The sequence below is a fragment of the Acinonyx jubatus genome, chromosome A3 (genome assembly GCF_027475565.1).
Source record: "Acinonyx jubatus isolate Ajub_Pintada_27869175 chromosome A3, VMU_Ajub_asm_v1.0, whole genome shotgun sequence".
Classification (NCBI taxonomy): domain Eukaryota; kingdom Metazoa; phylum Chordata; class Mammalia; order Carnivora; family Felidae; genus Acinonyx; species Acinonyx jubatus.
Genome location: NC_069388.1, coordinates 42423275 through 42439162, shown reverse-complemented (window position 1 = coordinate 42439162; position 15888 = coordinate 42423275). Strand labels below are relative to the sequence as shown.

The following is a 15888-nucleotide window of genomic DNA, read 5'->3' as shown; positions in this document are numbered from 1 at the left end:
AGCACATAGTAAATATTAAATATTATTAGTAGTAAAAGTTCAAATAATTGGCAGAGGTTTCTGAGTGTGGGACAGGCCCTAGACTCCCCTCTGTGCTCGTGGAGAGCTCAGCCAGCCTGGGGAGAAATCAGATATCTGACTGTCACATGAGAAAAACAAGAGGTGTCAAACAAAAGAAAAAGTAGCATAGGTATGCCAGTGGGGAGGCCTGGCACGTGCATTGTTTCTGACAGGGCATCAGGGAGGCTTCTCAGAGGAGGTGTCTTTTGGCTGACCTTGAAGGATGAGCCAGATTTCCACAGCTGGACGGGGAGGAAGGGCCTTGCAGGTGCCAAGTGTCTTAGTTTGGGTTGCAGACTCTGACCTGAGGATTTGGGTGTAAGCGGTTTATTTTGGGGGTGATCTCAGGGGGCATAGTGAGGGGTTACGGAGGGGAGGTGGGGAGGGGAAGACAGCCAATAAGAGCAAGCTATTGAGCAGGGTGTCACCGTGCGCACCTGGGGCTCAACCCCACTGGGGGTCCTCTGAAGAACCACGTAGAATGTACCACAGAATTGTTCCAGGGGCAAGAAAGCTGGGGGATTTATCCTGTCACTCCCATCCCTCCTTGATGGGGGTCCATCCTGGGACCCTCAGGTCCTAGGCAGCTCCTCCCCCCCAGCCCCTTGAAGGTCTCTGGTGTCTCCTGGGGAATCTCCTCCAACAGAGAGATGCTGGAAGCCTTCCACCTACTGGAACTGAGGTGACCTGGTGGTAGGCTGGGGGCTTGGGGTGGGGTGTTGACGATGTCCTCTAAGGGAGAAAAAGGGCTCGCAAGTAAGGAGGGTGACTCGGCAGAGACTGGGAGTCCCCGCAGAGGGTGACTCAGCTTCCTCAGATGGCAGCGAGCTACAAGTAGCCACTTTCCTTCATGCTGGGCCCTCAGCATTTATCTATTACTTCAAACAACCCCAAGGAGTCAGTTAGCCCCACTTAATAGATGAGACCAGGTTCAGGGAGGTCAGATAACCATGGATGGTGGAATTGGAAACCAGACCGGCTGGTGCCGAAGTTCATGGTCCTCTATTTCCTGTAAGTCCCCTTGTCTGTCCCCTTTGCCTCCTGCTGCCGTCCCCAATTTTCTCCCTAAGACCGGGGCCTCACCGGCCTTGCCCTGTTTCGGTTTCTGGAAGCCTGCTTGCTCTGCAGGAAGGTGAGATAAAGGGACACCTGGGCCTGGCAGAAACTGCACACTGCAGCCTGGGGTTTAGCAGGTCGCAGAGGAGTCTGTGTGTGTGTGTGTTCAATGGTGCCAAGATGCCCATGGTGAGCAAGAAAGAAGATGGCCTGTGTCTCTGACTCTTGAGCTCCTCTGTCTCTTGATCCTCAAACGTGAAATTTCTAGTGACCCCAGGAGGGGCTGAAAATTGCTGACATTGGTGAATAATAATGCCTTCCACCCAGGGCCTTCCCAAAGAGCTTCACGGTTTCTCCTCTGGGAGGGGGACGTCTAGAAGGTAAAAAGCACAGCAGCCTCAGGCCACATGTAGCGGGTGAGACCCCCCCACATGTGGCTGGTCTGATTGAGACGTGTCGATAAGTGGAAAACCGATACCAGATTTTGAAGACTTGATGCAAAATAAGAATGCAGAACATCTCGGTTTTTAATGTTGATTCCCTGTTGGAATGGGAATATCTTGAATACGTTGGGTTAAGCGAAATAGATCGTTGGAATTAATTTCACCTGTTCTCTTTTTACCGCTTTTAATGAGGCTACTGGACATTTTAAGGCTACAAAGTGGCTTGCATTTTAATTTCTGTTGGACAGCCCTGACTATAAGGTCGAATCTACAGGTAATGACTTAAAAATTTTTAAATCCTAATTTTGACTCTTTTTTCCCTTTTTTTAATTTTAATGTTTATTTATTTTTGAGAGAGAGGGAGAGAGACAGAGTGTGAGTGGGGGAGGGGCAGAGAGAGAGGGAGACACAGAATCCCAAGCAGACTTCAGGCTCTGAGCTATCAGCACAGCCCAATGCGGGGCTCGCACTCGTGAACCGCGAGATCATGACCTGAGCTGAAGGCAAACGCCAAACTGACTGAGCCACCCTGGCGCCCCTAATTTTGAGTCTTAAAGTGATCAACAGATAGATTTATGGAAATGTCTTGAACCTGTTTTTCCTGCCCTGGTTTATATGCTGCTGGAGATGTGCCTCCAGGTAATAATGGACCAGAATGAGGAGGGAGGAAAGGGCTTACTGACAAATTAGGTGGTAGCAAACTGAAAAAGGAGTCTTGGCTGTGGGGACATCCCCATGCCAGGACCTGGAGGAGCAGACCAAGGTCCTGGTGTGAGGGGCCACCCTGCCATCTCTTGAGCTCTTTACAAAAGGGTTAATCCATGAATCAGTAAAAAGAGCAAAAATTTGGGATTCTCAAACATTAAAAAAAAATTTTTTTTAAATGACGTGGGGCTCGAACCCATGAACCACAAGATCATGCCCTGAGCCAAAGTCTGGCGCTTGACTGACTGGGCCACCCGGGCAGCCCTCAAACATTTTTAAGGTTCACGTGAACAACCTCTCTGGTTCCAAAAGATCTTAACAGAAGTCTGCAGATTCGGGTCTTGAGAGATGAAGGTTGGATTTTTGCTATTGACTGTTACAAGTAAATGTATTTAGACCAGAAGCAAAGATGTGGACAGTGTTAACACAGGTATAGCAGACAGCAGTTGAGTGAAGGGTATGTTTGCTTACAGGCTGATTAGACCAGTCATGACTAATTTTTTTAAACTCTTTTTTTTTTAACGTTTATTTTTGAAAGAGCACAAGGCCAGAGAGGGGCGGGGGGGTGGGGGTGGACATAGGATCCAAAGTGGGCTCCCCGCTGACAGCAGCCCGATGTGGGGCTTGAACTCACCTCGAGATCATAATCTGAGCCAAAGTCAGACGCTCAACCGACTGAGCCACCCCTGCACCCCCAGTCATGACTAAAGATGTATCTGGGATCTCAGGACCCTTCTTTTGAGAATTGTAGCTACAGTATCGATGAGGTGGGCAAAGAGAGTGGCATAGAGAACCAGGATTAATCCATCCTCCCCCACATCTCCTGTCACATGCTAAGAGGGACAGGGCATCCAAGGAAAGATTCAGAACAGGAGACATTTCGGAAGAGACCCAGGGAAACCGGAGCCTGTAAATGTCTTACCTTAATATCCAAGTGGATGAAAGAAAAGATTAAGATGTCTTTTTTGGATGACTTCACCAAGAAAAAAGTAACTCAGAGGGGTGTGTGTGTGTGTGTGTGTGTGTGTGTGTGAGAGAGAGAGATGGGGAGGGGGGATGTTAGTCAAATGACATCTGATTCAAGGTTGGGAGACAGAAACTGGTGCAGAAAACCTGTGTAACATTTCATGGAAATAGATCAGCAAACAAGGGGCTATTTTTCAATCCAAATTGTCTTGGGTCGGGTTCCCTAGAAGCAGATTCTGAGATGGTGATTCTTATGAAATGATTTATTGAGGGAGGGCTGTCAGACGAAACCTGGAAGGGAGGGGGGAGCAGAGAGGTGGTCTCATGGGGAGTCTGGCCTCAGCCCGGTCCCACAGGGGTTCTGGAGTGTGAATGGCACTATAGGCCAGTGGCGGGCACTTTATGTCAGACATTGGCTGAGGGCTGCCTTTCCCCTTGGCTCAGATGTCAATTGCCCAGTGCCCATTCCTTGGAGAAGGGGACAGCCGGGAGCTGGTAGCTACCCACACACATGATAGATGCAGAATGAAGCACTAGCTCAGAAAAGGGGGTCAGCGTAGGGGACCAGCAGTATCCACTACGCACATAGTGGAGGAAACCATGCTATTTAAGTGGGGTTGACAGGACCACTGAGGCCAGCATGGGAGATTATGGTCAGAATGGAGAGAGGGAGCCATGAGCTTTAAAGAAACGAACGCACATCTAGTTCACAGCCTGTGAAAAACATCATGGGCCTGTTTTTAGAGAAGATTCTGTTGGATTTGTTTAAGTGTTTAGGTTGAGCCAGCTGGGATGCCTCCTAAGAATGGCCATCCATGGAAGGAAATGGTTTGCTTTTGGTGGGGGAGATCTGTATTCTAGAATAAAACATAATAGCTGGTATTTGCATGTGCCAGACTCCGCACCAAGTGCCCACCCTCACTACTCCTGAACCGGCAGCACCAGCACCACCTGGGAGCCTGCTGGGAACGCAGAACCACATTGAGGGCTACGGCGAGTCAGGTGTGGTCTGGGCATTGTTTACTGCTCCCAACAGGTGCACCAGGCTCTTCCGACAAGTACAGCCTTTATTGAAAGTATTCTATTTTTCTTGTTTGGAAAATGGCTACTCATTCTGTAAAAGTCCCCAACCAATGTAGACCAGAAAGTATGAGCCACTATAAGCAGCTTGAAAAGGACACAGGCATCCGTGGGGTCTCCAGCGCAGCCTTTGTGGAGGGGGGGGGGGGGGTGGTGGTGCCATGGCGTATAACCCATGTTGATTATAACTTTATGACTCGAATGAAGAAGTCCGTTCAAGGCATCTGTCGTTCCTGTGGAAGCTTCTGAGTTCCAGGGAGAGGAGCAAAGGAATTTAGATTCTCGAGGTCAGGGAAGTGGGGAGGGGGGCACTGGCCAAAGCTGCAGTATCTGCCCCACCCCTTGGGACGCCCTCTGGCCTTATCTTCCAATCAGACCACATTGAGAGGGACTGGAAGGCAAACAAATCCCATCTTGATTGAAGAAGAGGAAACAATGGTGTCTTTGTTTGGAGCCTACAGGGAAGGATTGACTAGTTGGGAAAAATGCAGATTGGGAGAAGTTTGGAGTGGGGCTGATGGCTGCCAAAGAATAAAGTCAACTCCACCCCTAGGGAGTTGAATGCTGTCCTGTGGGATCACCTCTTTCGTTCATCAGACTGTCTGCTTTATTTTATTTTGGCTTACATTTTAGCTAAAAAAAAGTAATACGAAAGGGAACAAAAAAATGAAAGGAAAAAAGTCAGCCTTCCTCCCCCTTCCAAGCCCCAGTTCCACACCTGAAAGCAAACCACCATTTCACTTCCAAGTTTTTAACACACATAACTTTTTTCATGCCCTATATATCTTGGACACTGTTCCATATATCTGCACAGGTAGACATACCTTAACTGTCTTTAATAGTTATCAGAGCATTTTTAAATACAAGATGAAGGGGCGCCCAAGTGGCTCAGTCAGTTAAGCGTCTGATTCTTCATTTCAGCTCAGGTCATGAGCTCATGGTTTGTGTGTTTGAGCCCCATGTCGGGCCCTGCACTGACAGTGCAGAGCCTGCTTGGGATTCTCTGTCCCTCCCCCTCCCCCACTTGTGCTGTCTCTGTCTCTTTCAAAATAAATAAATAAAGTTAAAAAATAAATATGAGATTTTGACATAATTTCAAATACGGAGGCACCATCAACAAACACCATCTCAAAGTTTCCTTCCTTTCCTTTCTTCCTTCCCTTTTTCTCTTTCTCCCTTTCCTTTCCTTTCCTTTCCTCTTTTTTCTTTTCTTTTCTTTCCTCCCTCCCTGCCTTCCTTTTCTTCCTTTGTTTCTTTTCTCTCTTCCTTCATTTCTTTTCTTTCTTCCTTCCTTCCTTCCTTCCTTCCTTCCTTCCTTCCTTCCTTCCTTCCTTCCTTCCTTCCTTCTTTCTCTTCCTTTCTTTTTTAAATGTCAGACTGCCATCGATATTCTTGTACATCCTTTGTCTACCTGTGTGAGTCTTTCTGTAGATAGTTTCCCTAATGTGGGCCAAAGGGTAGACGACGTTACAATATTTTGTGGTCATTACCACACTGCCTCCAGAGGAGGTTGCCCTAGATATCCACTCCCACAAGTTCATGTTTATATAAAGTTCAATAACGGAGCACTTAGCTACAGCAAGGACAGCAAGCAGAAAGCACCAGTAGCAAAGAATTTTCTTTGGAGATGTGTGATGCAAACCTTTATTTTAGTAATAGGAATAGAAAATTTGGGGCACCTGGATGGCTCAGTTGGTTAAGCATCTGACTCTTGATTTCAGCTCAGGTCATGATCTTATGATTTGTGGGTTCGAGCCCTGTGTCGAGCTCTGCGCTGACAATATGGCACCTGCTTGGCCTTCTCTTTCTCTTCCTCTTTCTCTGCCCCTTACTCTTGCTCTCTTTCTCTCTCAAAAACAAACAAATAAATAAATAGGAAATTTGAAGAGAGGAAACCATTTTGGATAACCCAATGAAGTAGTTTTTGGATGAGGTAATAGAAGCCTTACAGCACAACCTTCAAAAAGGTGACAGTGAAGGAGGTCTCTCTGCATGCTTCTTCTGCACCAGACACCTAATGCCCACATTAAAAAAAAAATTGTCTCTTTTTAAAAATTTTTCTTTCTTTTCTTTTCTTTTTATTTTTTAAGTATAATTTATTGACAAATGGGTTTCCATGCAACACCCAGTGCTCATCCCAACAAGTGCCCTCCTCAATGCCCATCACCCACTTTCCCCTCTCCCCCACCACATCCCCTTTTTTTCAAACCACTGTAAGATAAACAATACATTCCAAAGTGCTTGCAAATAGAAAAAGTGTATATACCTGTATATGTATATATATATATATATATATATATATATATATATATATGGACAGTGTGTGTGTGTGTGTGTGTATATATATATATATGTACAGCGTATAGACAAATACTACATATGTGCCCACCAGCCAGTTAATGAGTAGAGCATATTTGTGTTCTCTTGAGCTGTATTGTAAACTCTTGAAGCTGTATCCTACCGAGTACTTAATGTTAATATGTTAATACGCACCAGGCCCTTTGCATGTGATGTCTTGATTAATCCTCAGAGCAGCTTAACAAGGGGGTATGAATGTTATCCCCATTTTATAGGTGGAGAAACTGAGGCTCGGTGGGATTCGGCCATCTCTCATGGGCTCACATAATGAGTAGTAGATGTGTGGCCTTGGACTCTTGCTGTGTGGGTGTTAGTGAGTTACTGATGTCTGGAGCAGGCATGGTGTTTTCTAGTTCTGATATCTCACTCCAGACATGAACAAGGTTGGCCTTTGCTCCAGAGCACTAAGGTGGGTGAGGCCCCAAAGTCAGGGGGGACTTAGCATCAGTCCCCCTTGCCCAGGGGTCCTCTCTGGCCACCTTCGTTGCTCAGCCACCCCCACCGCACCAAGTTCACGGGGGGTGGGGGCTCCAGGAGGAAGGGGTTTGTTCCCAAGCCTTAAAAGGGTCACCCAGGGGCTGCTGCATAACAGGGTCAGTGAGTGAGGGATGAGTTTGGTGTTTGCACAGAGGGGAGGAGGAGCAGGTGTGCAAAAGTCAGAATTGCCCTAACTAGAGCTTTCGGCACCTGCTGTCTTCCATCCATCTCCGTGTCTGTGAGTCACCGGTCCTCCGATCTAGGCTCACGTCCCACCCTCCCTGGGAAAATTCCACCACAGTGGCCATCCCCATTTTCTCTGTCATCTGGGTGATATAGGACTCTGCAGTCTGTAGCCTTTGCTGTCCAGACCTTTCTGGGTGTTCTGCCCGTGGAAGGTGCTCGGTGACCTGTTGGATGCAGGGCAAGGAGACTGGTTCCTGGCACTCTCACCTCTGCCAGGGGGCAGGGATCAGGCGAAACCCTGGTCGGCAGCCACTTCAGATCACCTTTTTGGGTCACCGCTGGGGCTAGGCCTCCTAGAGCAGGACTGGAAGAATCTGTCCTTTCCCTGGGGCCCAGGAGCTTGCCTGTGGTAAGTGTGCTCCCCTTTCCACGTATTTAGTTTGGATGTTTTAACACAGTAGTGGGTTGAGTAACTGGTCTCTGGGTGAATTTCTGTTGTGATGAGCTGTAGGTTTGAAATCAGGTTGGCTGCTTGATCTGCCAGCTGCTGTCCCAGCCCAGAAGGCCTGATGAAACACAAAGCCCTCTATGGCGCAAGCATGAAACCCCAAACAGCCCTATTCCTTAAATTTGTAGAAGACTAGCTCGGAGGAAGTAACCTCTGTGACTCCTCCTTCACCATGATGGTAGGGGTTCATTCATTCATTTGTTGAAAAATTATTTACTGAGCACCTATTATGTTCCAAATGGCAAGGATTATGAAGGAATTTCTTAACTTCTGGCAGTTTTTCTAGAATGTGTGGAATATAACATAGGCTTGCACTCTGCTTGAGGAGACTGGAGTAACAGCTCACCATTGCATTGACCCCACAGTTTTTTCACAGGAGTGTTCTAGGATATGCTTCATGAAAGGGATTTGGTTCATTCAAGTGCTTGGATGGGGGTGGGGGAGACTTTTTTTCCATTTCAACTTACTTTAATTTCCTTCAACTTCCATTTCAACTTCCTTTATCATCTGTGCACTTCATGAACAGGAAGGGGCTCTCTCAGCCCCCTCCACAAGCCACCATTAAAGAAGTGGGGACATTTAGCCTTGAAGAGAAAATACTGGGGGGAGGGCAGCTTTCAGACACTCAAAGTGCAGTCCTGACGCCTAATTTGGTAGAATTTGCCTAGGAAGCTGTCTGGTCTTGGACTTCGGTTTGTTGGGAGTTTTTGGATTATGTGTTCAATCTCCTTGCAATTTTCTGTTTCTTCCTGCTTCTGTTTTGGTCATGCCTAATTTGGCGTGGCTTGGGAGCTGTGACTCCGTGAGAGATCCCAGTGCAGGCAGCTTCAGCATCACTTGGGAACGCGTTAGAAGTGTGTTCCTACCCCAGAACCAGAAACACCAGCAGTGGGGCCAGGAATCTGTGTTGTGACAAGCCCCCTAGGTTTGAGGACCACTGCTCCACGTTCAGTTCAGTCTGGGGTGGGTCCTGGGACTCTGCATTTCCAGCAAGCTCTCAGGTAATGTGATTTGACTGTCGGTCCGGGAAGCGCACGTTGGAACCCTGTTGTACAAGGCAGTCTGTCTCTGGCTTGGGAAAGATAGCATTTGGGTATAGCTGTCCAACAGCACACCATGGTGCTGTTGAAAAGGAGTGAAGCTGAACAGTAAGCACCAGCATGGGAAAATCCTCATGATGATTGGGAAGCTAAAAAAGTGGATTTTGAAAATATCTCTGGGTAAGTTTGCTTCCATTAAAGCCAGGGTAGTAAAATCATCATAAATTTCATTTTTGTCTAAAAAAAATAGTTAAACATTTTAAAACGTGAGTTTTAATACAGCTACTTTTCAGTTTTTTAGTATTTTTCTTCAACAATTAGAACATTATGGGGAAAAGAATAACGAGTTAAAAAATACACAAAAACACCTACATAGGGCTCACATCTTCCTTTTGCCTCCGGGTCCTGTACAGCATTGTTGGGTCTTGTCCCTGTTTAGGATTTTGATAACTTGTTCATATGGATTTTTTTTAATGTGTTTTGGTTTTTGAAATATTACCTTTTTTAAATCTTTATTTGTTTTGAGAGAGAGAGCGCATGCAAGCACCTGTGTGAGCAGGAGAAGGGCGGAGGAGCTGGGGGGGCGGGGCGGGGGGGGGGGGGAGAATCCCAAGCAGGCTCTTGCTCAGTGTGAGCCCCACACAAGGCTCAGTCTCACAAATGAGAGATCGTGACCTGAGCTGAAATCAAGAGTCAGACGCTTAATGGACTGAGCCACCCAGATGCCCCGAAATATTATTTTATCTTGACTGATGAGTTTTTGGCATCTTAAATTTGGCATCTGAGGCTTTGGGGGTTCCTATAGGAGATAGCTCTGCTAACCTCTGGGCTCTAAGATTGTCTGACTGTAGTGGCCGCCCTGTGTGTTCCACGTACCCCTAGCACGATGCGTGCCCTCTCTCGGGCTTCCAGGTTGTGTTCCACTGTGCTTCCTTTACAGCCAGGATCTCCTCCTTTAGAGCCTAAGTTGGGCCCGCCCTTACCGCTGCTTGTGTGACATTCCAACCTCACATTCAGGATGAGTGCTCTTGGTGGAAATAGGAAGGCCTGTGCTTTGATGAGGCTGAGCTCCCTGGTGTATATGGCACCTGTGAGCTCTCCATCTAGAAGGCGAGCCCCACTAAGATTAGCCTGGTTCTAAGGCCAGCATGAGATCCAATTTGGAAATGCTTTCATACCTATAGCAGATGCCACCCATGTCCAGCCCACGCCCCTGGCTCCTGCCTTTTCTGGGCACATCTATCCACGTAGCAACTGCTCACACCTGCAACTCTGCCTGAGGGTGTTCTTGCTGGCACAGGACAGGGAGGGACAATCAGTGCCACCCAGAGGCGGCCCTAGACAGTGCTGCTGGAGGAGGGCTGGGGGGGGGGGGGTGACTCAGAGGTGAGGGTTCTGCATTGTCCCCTGAGCTTGCCTGGTGCACTTGGACTCTGGCTGCCTACAGCAGTGACTGCCTTGCTATCCCCACCTTGTAGGACTCCTTCCTGTCCCTCGCTTCTTCACTCACCTACAGGTGCTACTGGAATCTTTGTCACAGGGTCTGTTTCCAGGAAAACTGCAACTAGAATAAAAACAAGGTTTACTTTGCCCACTATAAAATCAAAACATTGAAGCATACAAGTGGGAAGACTAAAGCTCTTCCTCCCAAAGCCACGTGGTGTTTCTTGGCCAAGTTTGCATCCCTTTTTATGTTTGCTCATGTGGATGTTGTGAACCTTTGTGGACACACTTTGTGTCTTGCCTTAATCGTTTTCCTCATGTTGAATCCCTCCCCATGCTGATTTCCTTTTTCTCCTATTTCTCCTACCCCTCAGCTCCTGGCAACCATTTTTCTACTCTGTTCCTATGCGTTTGACTTTTCCATATAAAAGTGATACCATGCAGTATTTGTCTTTCTGTATGTGGTTTATTTCACAGAATGCCCTCATGGTTCATCCACGATGTTGCAAACATCTATCTCCTTCTTTCTCGTGGCTGTGTAATATTCCATTGTATAAATATACCACATTTGTTTTTATCCGTTCATTCGTTAATGGACACCTAGGTTGTTTGCATATCTTGGCCATTGTGAATAATGCTGCAGTGAACCACGGTGTGCAGGTGTCTCTTTGAGATCCTGTTTTCATTTCCTTTGGATATATATCCTAGAAGTGGGATTGTTGGGTCATAGGGTAGTGCTATTTTTAATTTTTGAGAAACCTCCATACTGGTTTCCATAGTGGCTGTACCCGTTTACGTTTCCATCAACAGTGCACGAATGTTCCCTTTTCTCCACATCCTCAAGGACACTTGTTATCTCTTGTCTTTGATGATAATCATTCTAACAGGCGTGAGGTGATCATTTCAGTGCAGTCGTGATTTACATTTTCCTGCCGATCAATGGCGTCGAGCACCTTGTCATGTCCCTGTTGGTACTTTGTACGCCTTCTTTGGCAAAGGTCTATTCAGTTTCTCTGCCTGTTTTTGAATCAGGTGGTTTGGTTTTCCGCTATCGGGTTGTGCATCACGATTTTAAATGGCTTCGCGGTTGGGAGGCTGTGGCTTGGCCGTGACCAACTGGTGATGTGTCTGCCCATCGACCTTGCAGGCATTCGCCCCTACAAATGTGACATCTGCAACAAAGCCTTCACCCAGCGCTGCTCCTTGGAGTCCCACCTGAAGAAAATCCATGGGGTGCAGCAACAGTACGCCTACAAGCAACGCCGGGACAAGCTCTACGTCTGTGAGGATTGTGGCTACACGGGCCCCACCCAGGAGGACCTGTACCTGCACGTGAACAGTGCCCACCCGGGCAGCGCCTTTCTCAAAAAGACATCCAAAAAACTAGCGGCTCTTTTGCAAGCCAAGCTGACATCCACACTCCAGGGGAATGTCACCCTGAGCGAGGAAGAGGAGAAGTGAGGAGGTGCAGGAGGAGGAGCAGGGAGAGATGCTCGAGCTGCCACGCTTACGGGGATTTTTGGTTTTGGAGGGGTCCCCCGCCCCACTGGGCTCAGTTCATCCCTCTGCCCTCCCAGGGCCACGGCAGGGGATCTGTTCCAAGGTTGTCAATGATGATAGTGGTGTCCAGCCCCCTGTAACCCACGTCCTGTTGAACAGTCACATTAACAAAAGTTCGTGGATGGCCACGATCGCCGTGCGGTATTTTTCTTTTTTCCTGTTTTTTTTTTTTTTTTTAACGATTTTCATATGTGGAGGCAGAGGTGTTCTTAGACTATCATTTTATGGTGCCTTGAAATAAAAGTCCTTCCACCTGAAATGCTACTCAAGCAAGGAAAAGGAATTTTATTATTCTGAAAGAGTTTACAGGAATTATTTTAATGAATGAAACGTTCTTGTGAAACTTCCCTTATAAAAACAAGGCAGGAGGGCATGGAGTTCTAGCTCCCTGTTTAGGGCTTATTGTGGGACATTTGACTTCAGGTTACTTTGGGTGGGTGATATTGTATTGGTGGGTGGGCGATTTTGTATTGGTGGGTGGGCTTGAAGAAGCATATCTTGAACGCTAGGTAGGAGAGCAGATAAATGGGGGCCTCAGGGCTGATGGGCAGAGACTCCTGGGGTGGACGGGGCAGGGCACTTACGGATGCTTTGGTCACTCTTTGTGGCCGTGGTGTTACTGTGGAGATGCCTCTGGCTTTCTGGGGCTGGGACTTGCTGGCTGCAGGCACTTGTCCCTCCCTTGAGTCTGGCACTGGGGGAGAAGTGGAAAACGCTGGACCGTGAGGAATGCTCGCTGGCGTGGCCCACGTCCTGCTCATTTGGGAGGCATAGCAGTCTCTTTCGAGGCATGTGACTGCTGAGTGCTGTGACCTTTGGCTACCTGCACCTCCTCACCTGGGAGGCCTGGCCCCAGAGGCCCAGGAGGTTAACAATAAAGCCAACCTGAGACCTAGGTAGGGCAGAAGGCAGGCAACAGCCCATGGGGGTGAGGGGGCTGGCAAGGTGGTTTCCAGGGTCCTTCTGTGACTGGAGGGCTAGCAGGAAGGGCCCGAACCCTCAGGGCACCATGGTGGCCAAGAGAGAGATTCTCCCCAGTCCTGGAGCTGCCAGCACTGAGGGTTCAACCTTGGCTCCAGGACTGATTGCTGGCATCATGTTGTGTTTCCTAATGCTTGACACAGAGGAGAGAGTCTAGAAAGCTTTTGATTTGCTTTTATCTGGGTAATTTTGACAACAAAAATGAGTATTCCTATAAGGGAATCTCTAAATGAGTAGTTATTTAGGGGCAGCTGGCCTGTGGCACGGAGAATTGTGAACTAGCTGACACGACATTCTCTTTTAGGGATAGATTTTTATTTATTTTTAAACTTTTAAAAAATTTTTTTAAATTTTCAAATAAGCCAACATGGGGCTTAAACTCATGACCCCGAGATCAAGATCTGCAGGCTCTACTGATTGAGTCAGCCAGGCACCTGGGGCAGATTTTTATTAAACAGAATTCTCTGGGTTGCAAGTGACAGAAACTCAGTTTAAAATGACTTGAACAGGAGCGCCTGGGTGGCTCAGTCGGTTAAGCGTCCGACTTTGGCTCAGGTACGGTCTCACAGTTTGTGAGTTGGAGCCCCGTGTCAGGCTCTGTGCTGACAGCTTGGAGCCTGCAGCCTGCTTCGGATTCTGTGTCTCCTTCTCTCTCTGCCCCTCCGCCACTTGTGCTCTCTCTCTGTCAAAAATAAATAAAATATAAAAAATTTTTTCTTAATGACCTGAACAGAAAAGAGAATGTATTGGCTGATAAGTCTAGGGTTGTCCAGCTTCACGGGTGGCTGGATCCAGGTGCTTAAATCATGTTATCTTCAGTCATCTTTTTCTCTTTTATTGGTTTTCCCACAGGTGGCTTTTTTCTCAGGTAGCTTCAAGTGGGGGCCCCATGGCCAGCCACCCTGTGCTCTGGATTTCTGTCCCATAGTGTGCAGCAGCCCAGAAGAGGGGTTTGGCTTTCAGCCCAAGATCTTGGGCTGGTGCTTCTTGTCTGTGATTGGTCCGATTTGGCTTTCAGGTCCACCCTGGGCGGGTCAGCTATACCTCTGGTCTGGGAATAGGAAAGTGGTTCCCCAGCAGCAGAGCGGGTGCCATGACCAGAGAGGAAATGGATGTTGGGCAGGTTGTTGTCCTAGCTAAGACGGGCACAGCTGCTGTAACAAAGATTCCCTACAAATTCTGGGGCTTAGGGAAGAAGGCAGATCATTTCTCACTTAGCAGCCCTGGATTGGCGGATGGTTTTCCTCTTGCCGTCACTCAGAGACCCGACTTCTTTCCTTTGTTGCTCTGCTGTGCCCTAGGACGTTTTTAACATAATGCCTGGGTGAAACTGGGTCTCTGTGGGTTTGGGCTGTTAGGAGGGTTGTCTTGGTTTGCTTTCTCCGCAGATTCTGAGGCAAGGGTTCAGATTCAAGTCAATGGGTTAGGAGGCGATCCCAGGAAGCATCTGTAGTGGGAGTGGGGAATTGTGACAGGAAAGAGCAGACAGCCAATAAAGGGAGTTACTGTGGTGGCGCCTGGAGCTTAATCCTAGTGGAGATCTCTAGGAAACAAACAGGACAGATACGTCTCCATGCTGCCTCCCTCGAGAACATAGGAAACTGTTTGTCCACGAACTCCCCATCCCTCTGGATTTAGTTGAGGGTGCTGGCATCGGGGGCATTCATTTCTGGGCCCTTCCAATTTGCCCTGTGCACTGGCCAGGTGTGTTTCCACGTCAGGAAGAGCCCTCAGGTTACAGGGGTTGGCCGTAAGCAGTCTCCAGCACGTAGAGCTGAATGCTGAGGAGACCTGAGGTGGGTGGTGCCGGGTCTGGAACAGGCTTGGAAGGGTCACACCTACTATGTGAAGCTGCTGGCCTGGACACGGCACAGAGCCCTTCCACTCCTGTTCCGGGGTGAGGATTTTGCCATATTACCTTCTTGGCCATATGCCCTCATATGCTGGGACCCGGGAATGGAACGAGGTGGACGTCTCACAGTCTCTGCTATGGCAGGCAAAGCCAGCTGACATCCACCTTGGCCTTTGGCCCCCTCCCCCTCCCAGTCCTGTCTGCGTGTCCTGCTCTCAGCCAGTTGTCGGGGAATCCAGCTAATGTGTCCAGGATCACGATTTAGGGGGCACTAGTTCTCAGGCTGGGGGCCTCGGGACCTTAGGTCCATGGATAGTGGGATAGCAGTACATGCGTTATGGTCAATATTTTATATCCCTCACTGGAAACCACATATGCACTTGTACAAAGTCTCCCCAACAGTCCTTGCTTTGGGTTGGTACTAGGTCAGTACAGTGTGGAAACTCATGCATCTGCTGGTCAGAAGTGCCTATTGGTGGTTCCTTTTGGAGAAAGGCATCTGTTATCAATTAATGGGCGTGGTTTGGATAAGTTTCTAGAAGTAGACCCTGAGACAGGGATTCTGGGCTAAATGATTTCCCTGGAGGAGGCTCTCACGAGAAACCAGTAAGGAGGAGATGGAAGCAAGTTACAACAGAAGAAACCAGGCGAAGATGTGGGCTCGGCTGGAGTCTAGCCTCAACCTGATCCCAGGGGAGCTCTGGAGGGTGAATGCCACCATAGACGCCATCCCACCTTGAGGCGGGGCGCCAGTCATTGGCTTTGGGTTATCTCTAGTGGGGAGGGGGAAAAGGACATGACCACTGGGCTGTGTAGCTGCCAATGCTCTCAGCAGCTGGGGGCTTAATCACAGGAATGGATTATTAGGGGTGAAAAACTTTGAGGTCCGTAGGTTCTGGCTATTTCTCCATGGATTATTTACTTTAAAAAAAATTGGTTTTTAAAATTTTTTTTTTAATGTTTTTATTTATTTTTGAGACAGAGCATGAGCAGGGGAGGGGCAGAGAGAGAGGGAGACACAGAATCCGAAGCAGGCTCCAGGCTCTGAGCTGTCAGCACAGAGCCCGACACGGGGCTCGAACTCACGAACTGTGAGATCATGACCTGAGCTGAAGTCAGTCGCCCAACCAACTGAGCCACCCAGGTGCCCCCCGCAAAAATTGTTTTTTTGAT

General features: G+C 48.2%; 1 protein-coding gene across 6 annotated transcripts in view; it reads left to right on the top strand.

The window, feature by feature from the left end:
• OVOL2 (ovo like zinc finger 2) overlaps nt 1-12146 on the top strand; it is a 30800-nt gene extending 18654 nt beyond the window's left edge. For all 6 annotated transcript variants that reach the window (XM_027069514.2, XM_027069518.2, XM_027069515.2 and 3 more), the window contains one exon: nt 11470-12146. In XM_027069514.2, coding sequence (XP_026925315.1) covers nt 11470-11783 — 314 coding nt within the window. In that variant the 3' untranslated portion in view covers nt 11784-12146. The remainder of the gene's footprint in view (nt 1-11469) is intronic.
• Nucleotides 12147-15888: the final 3742 nt, after the last annotated feature.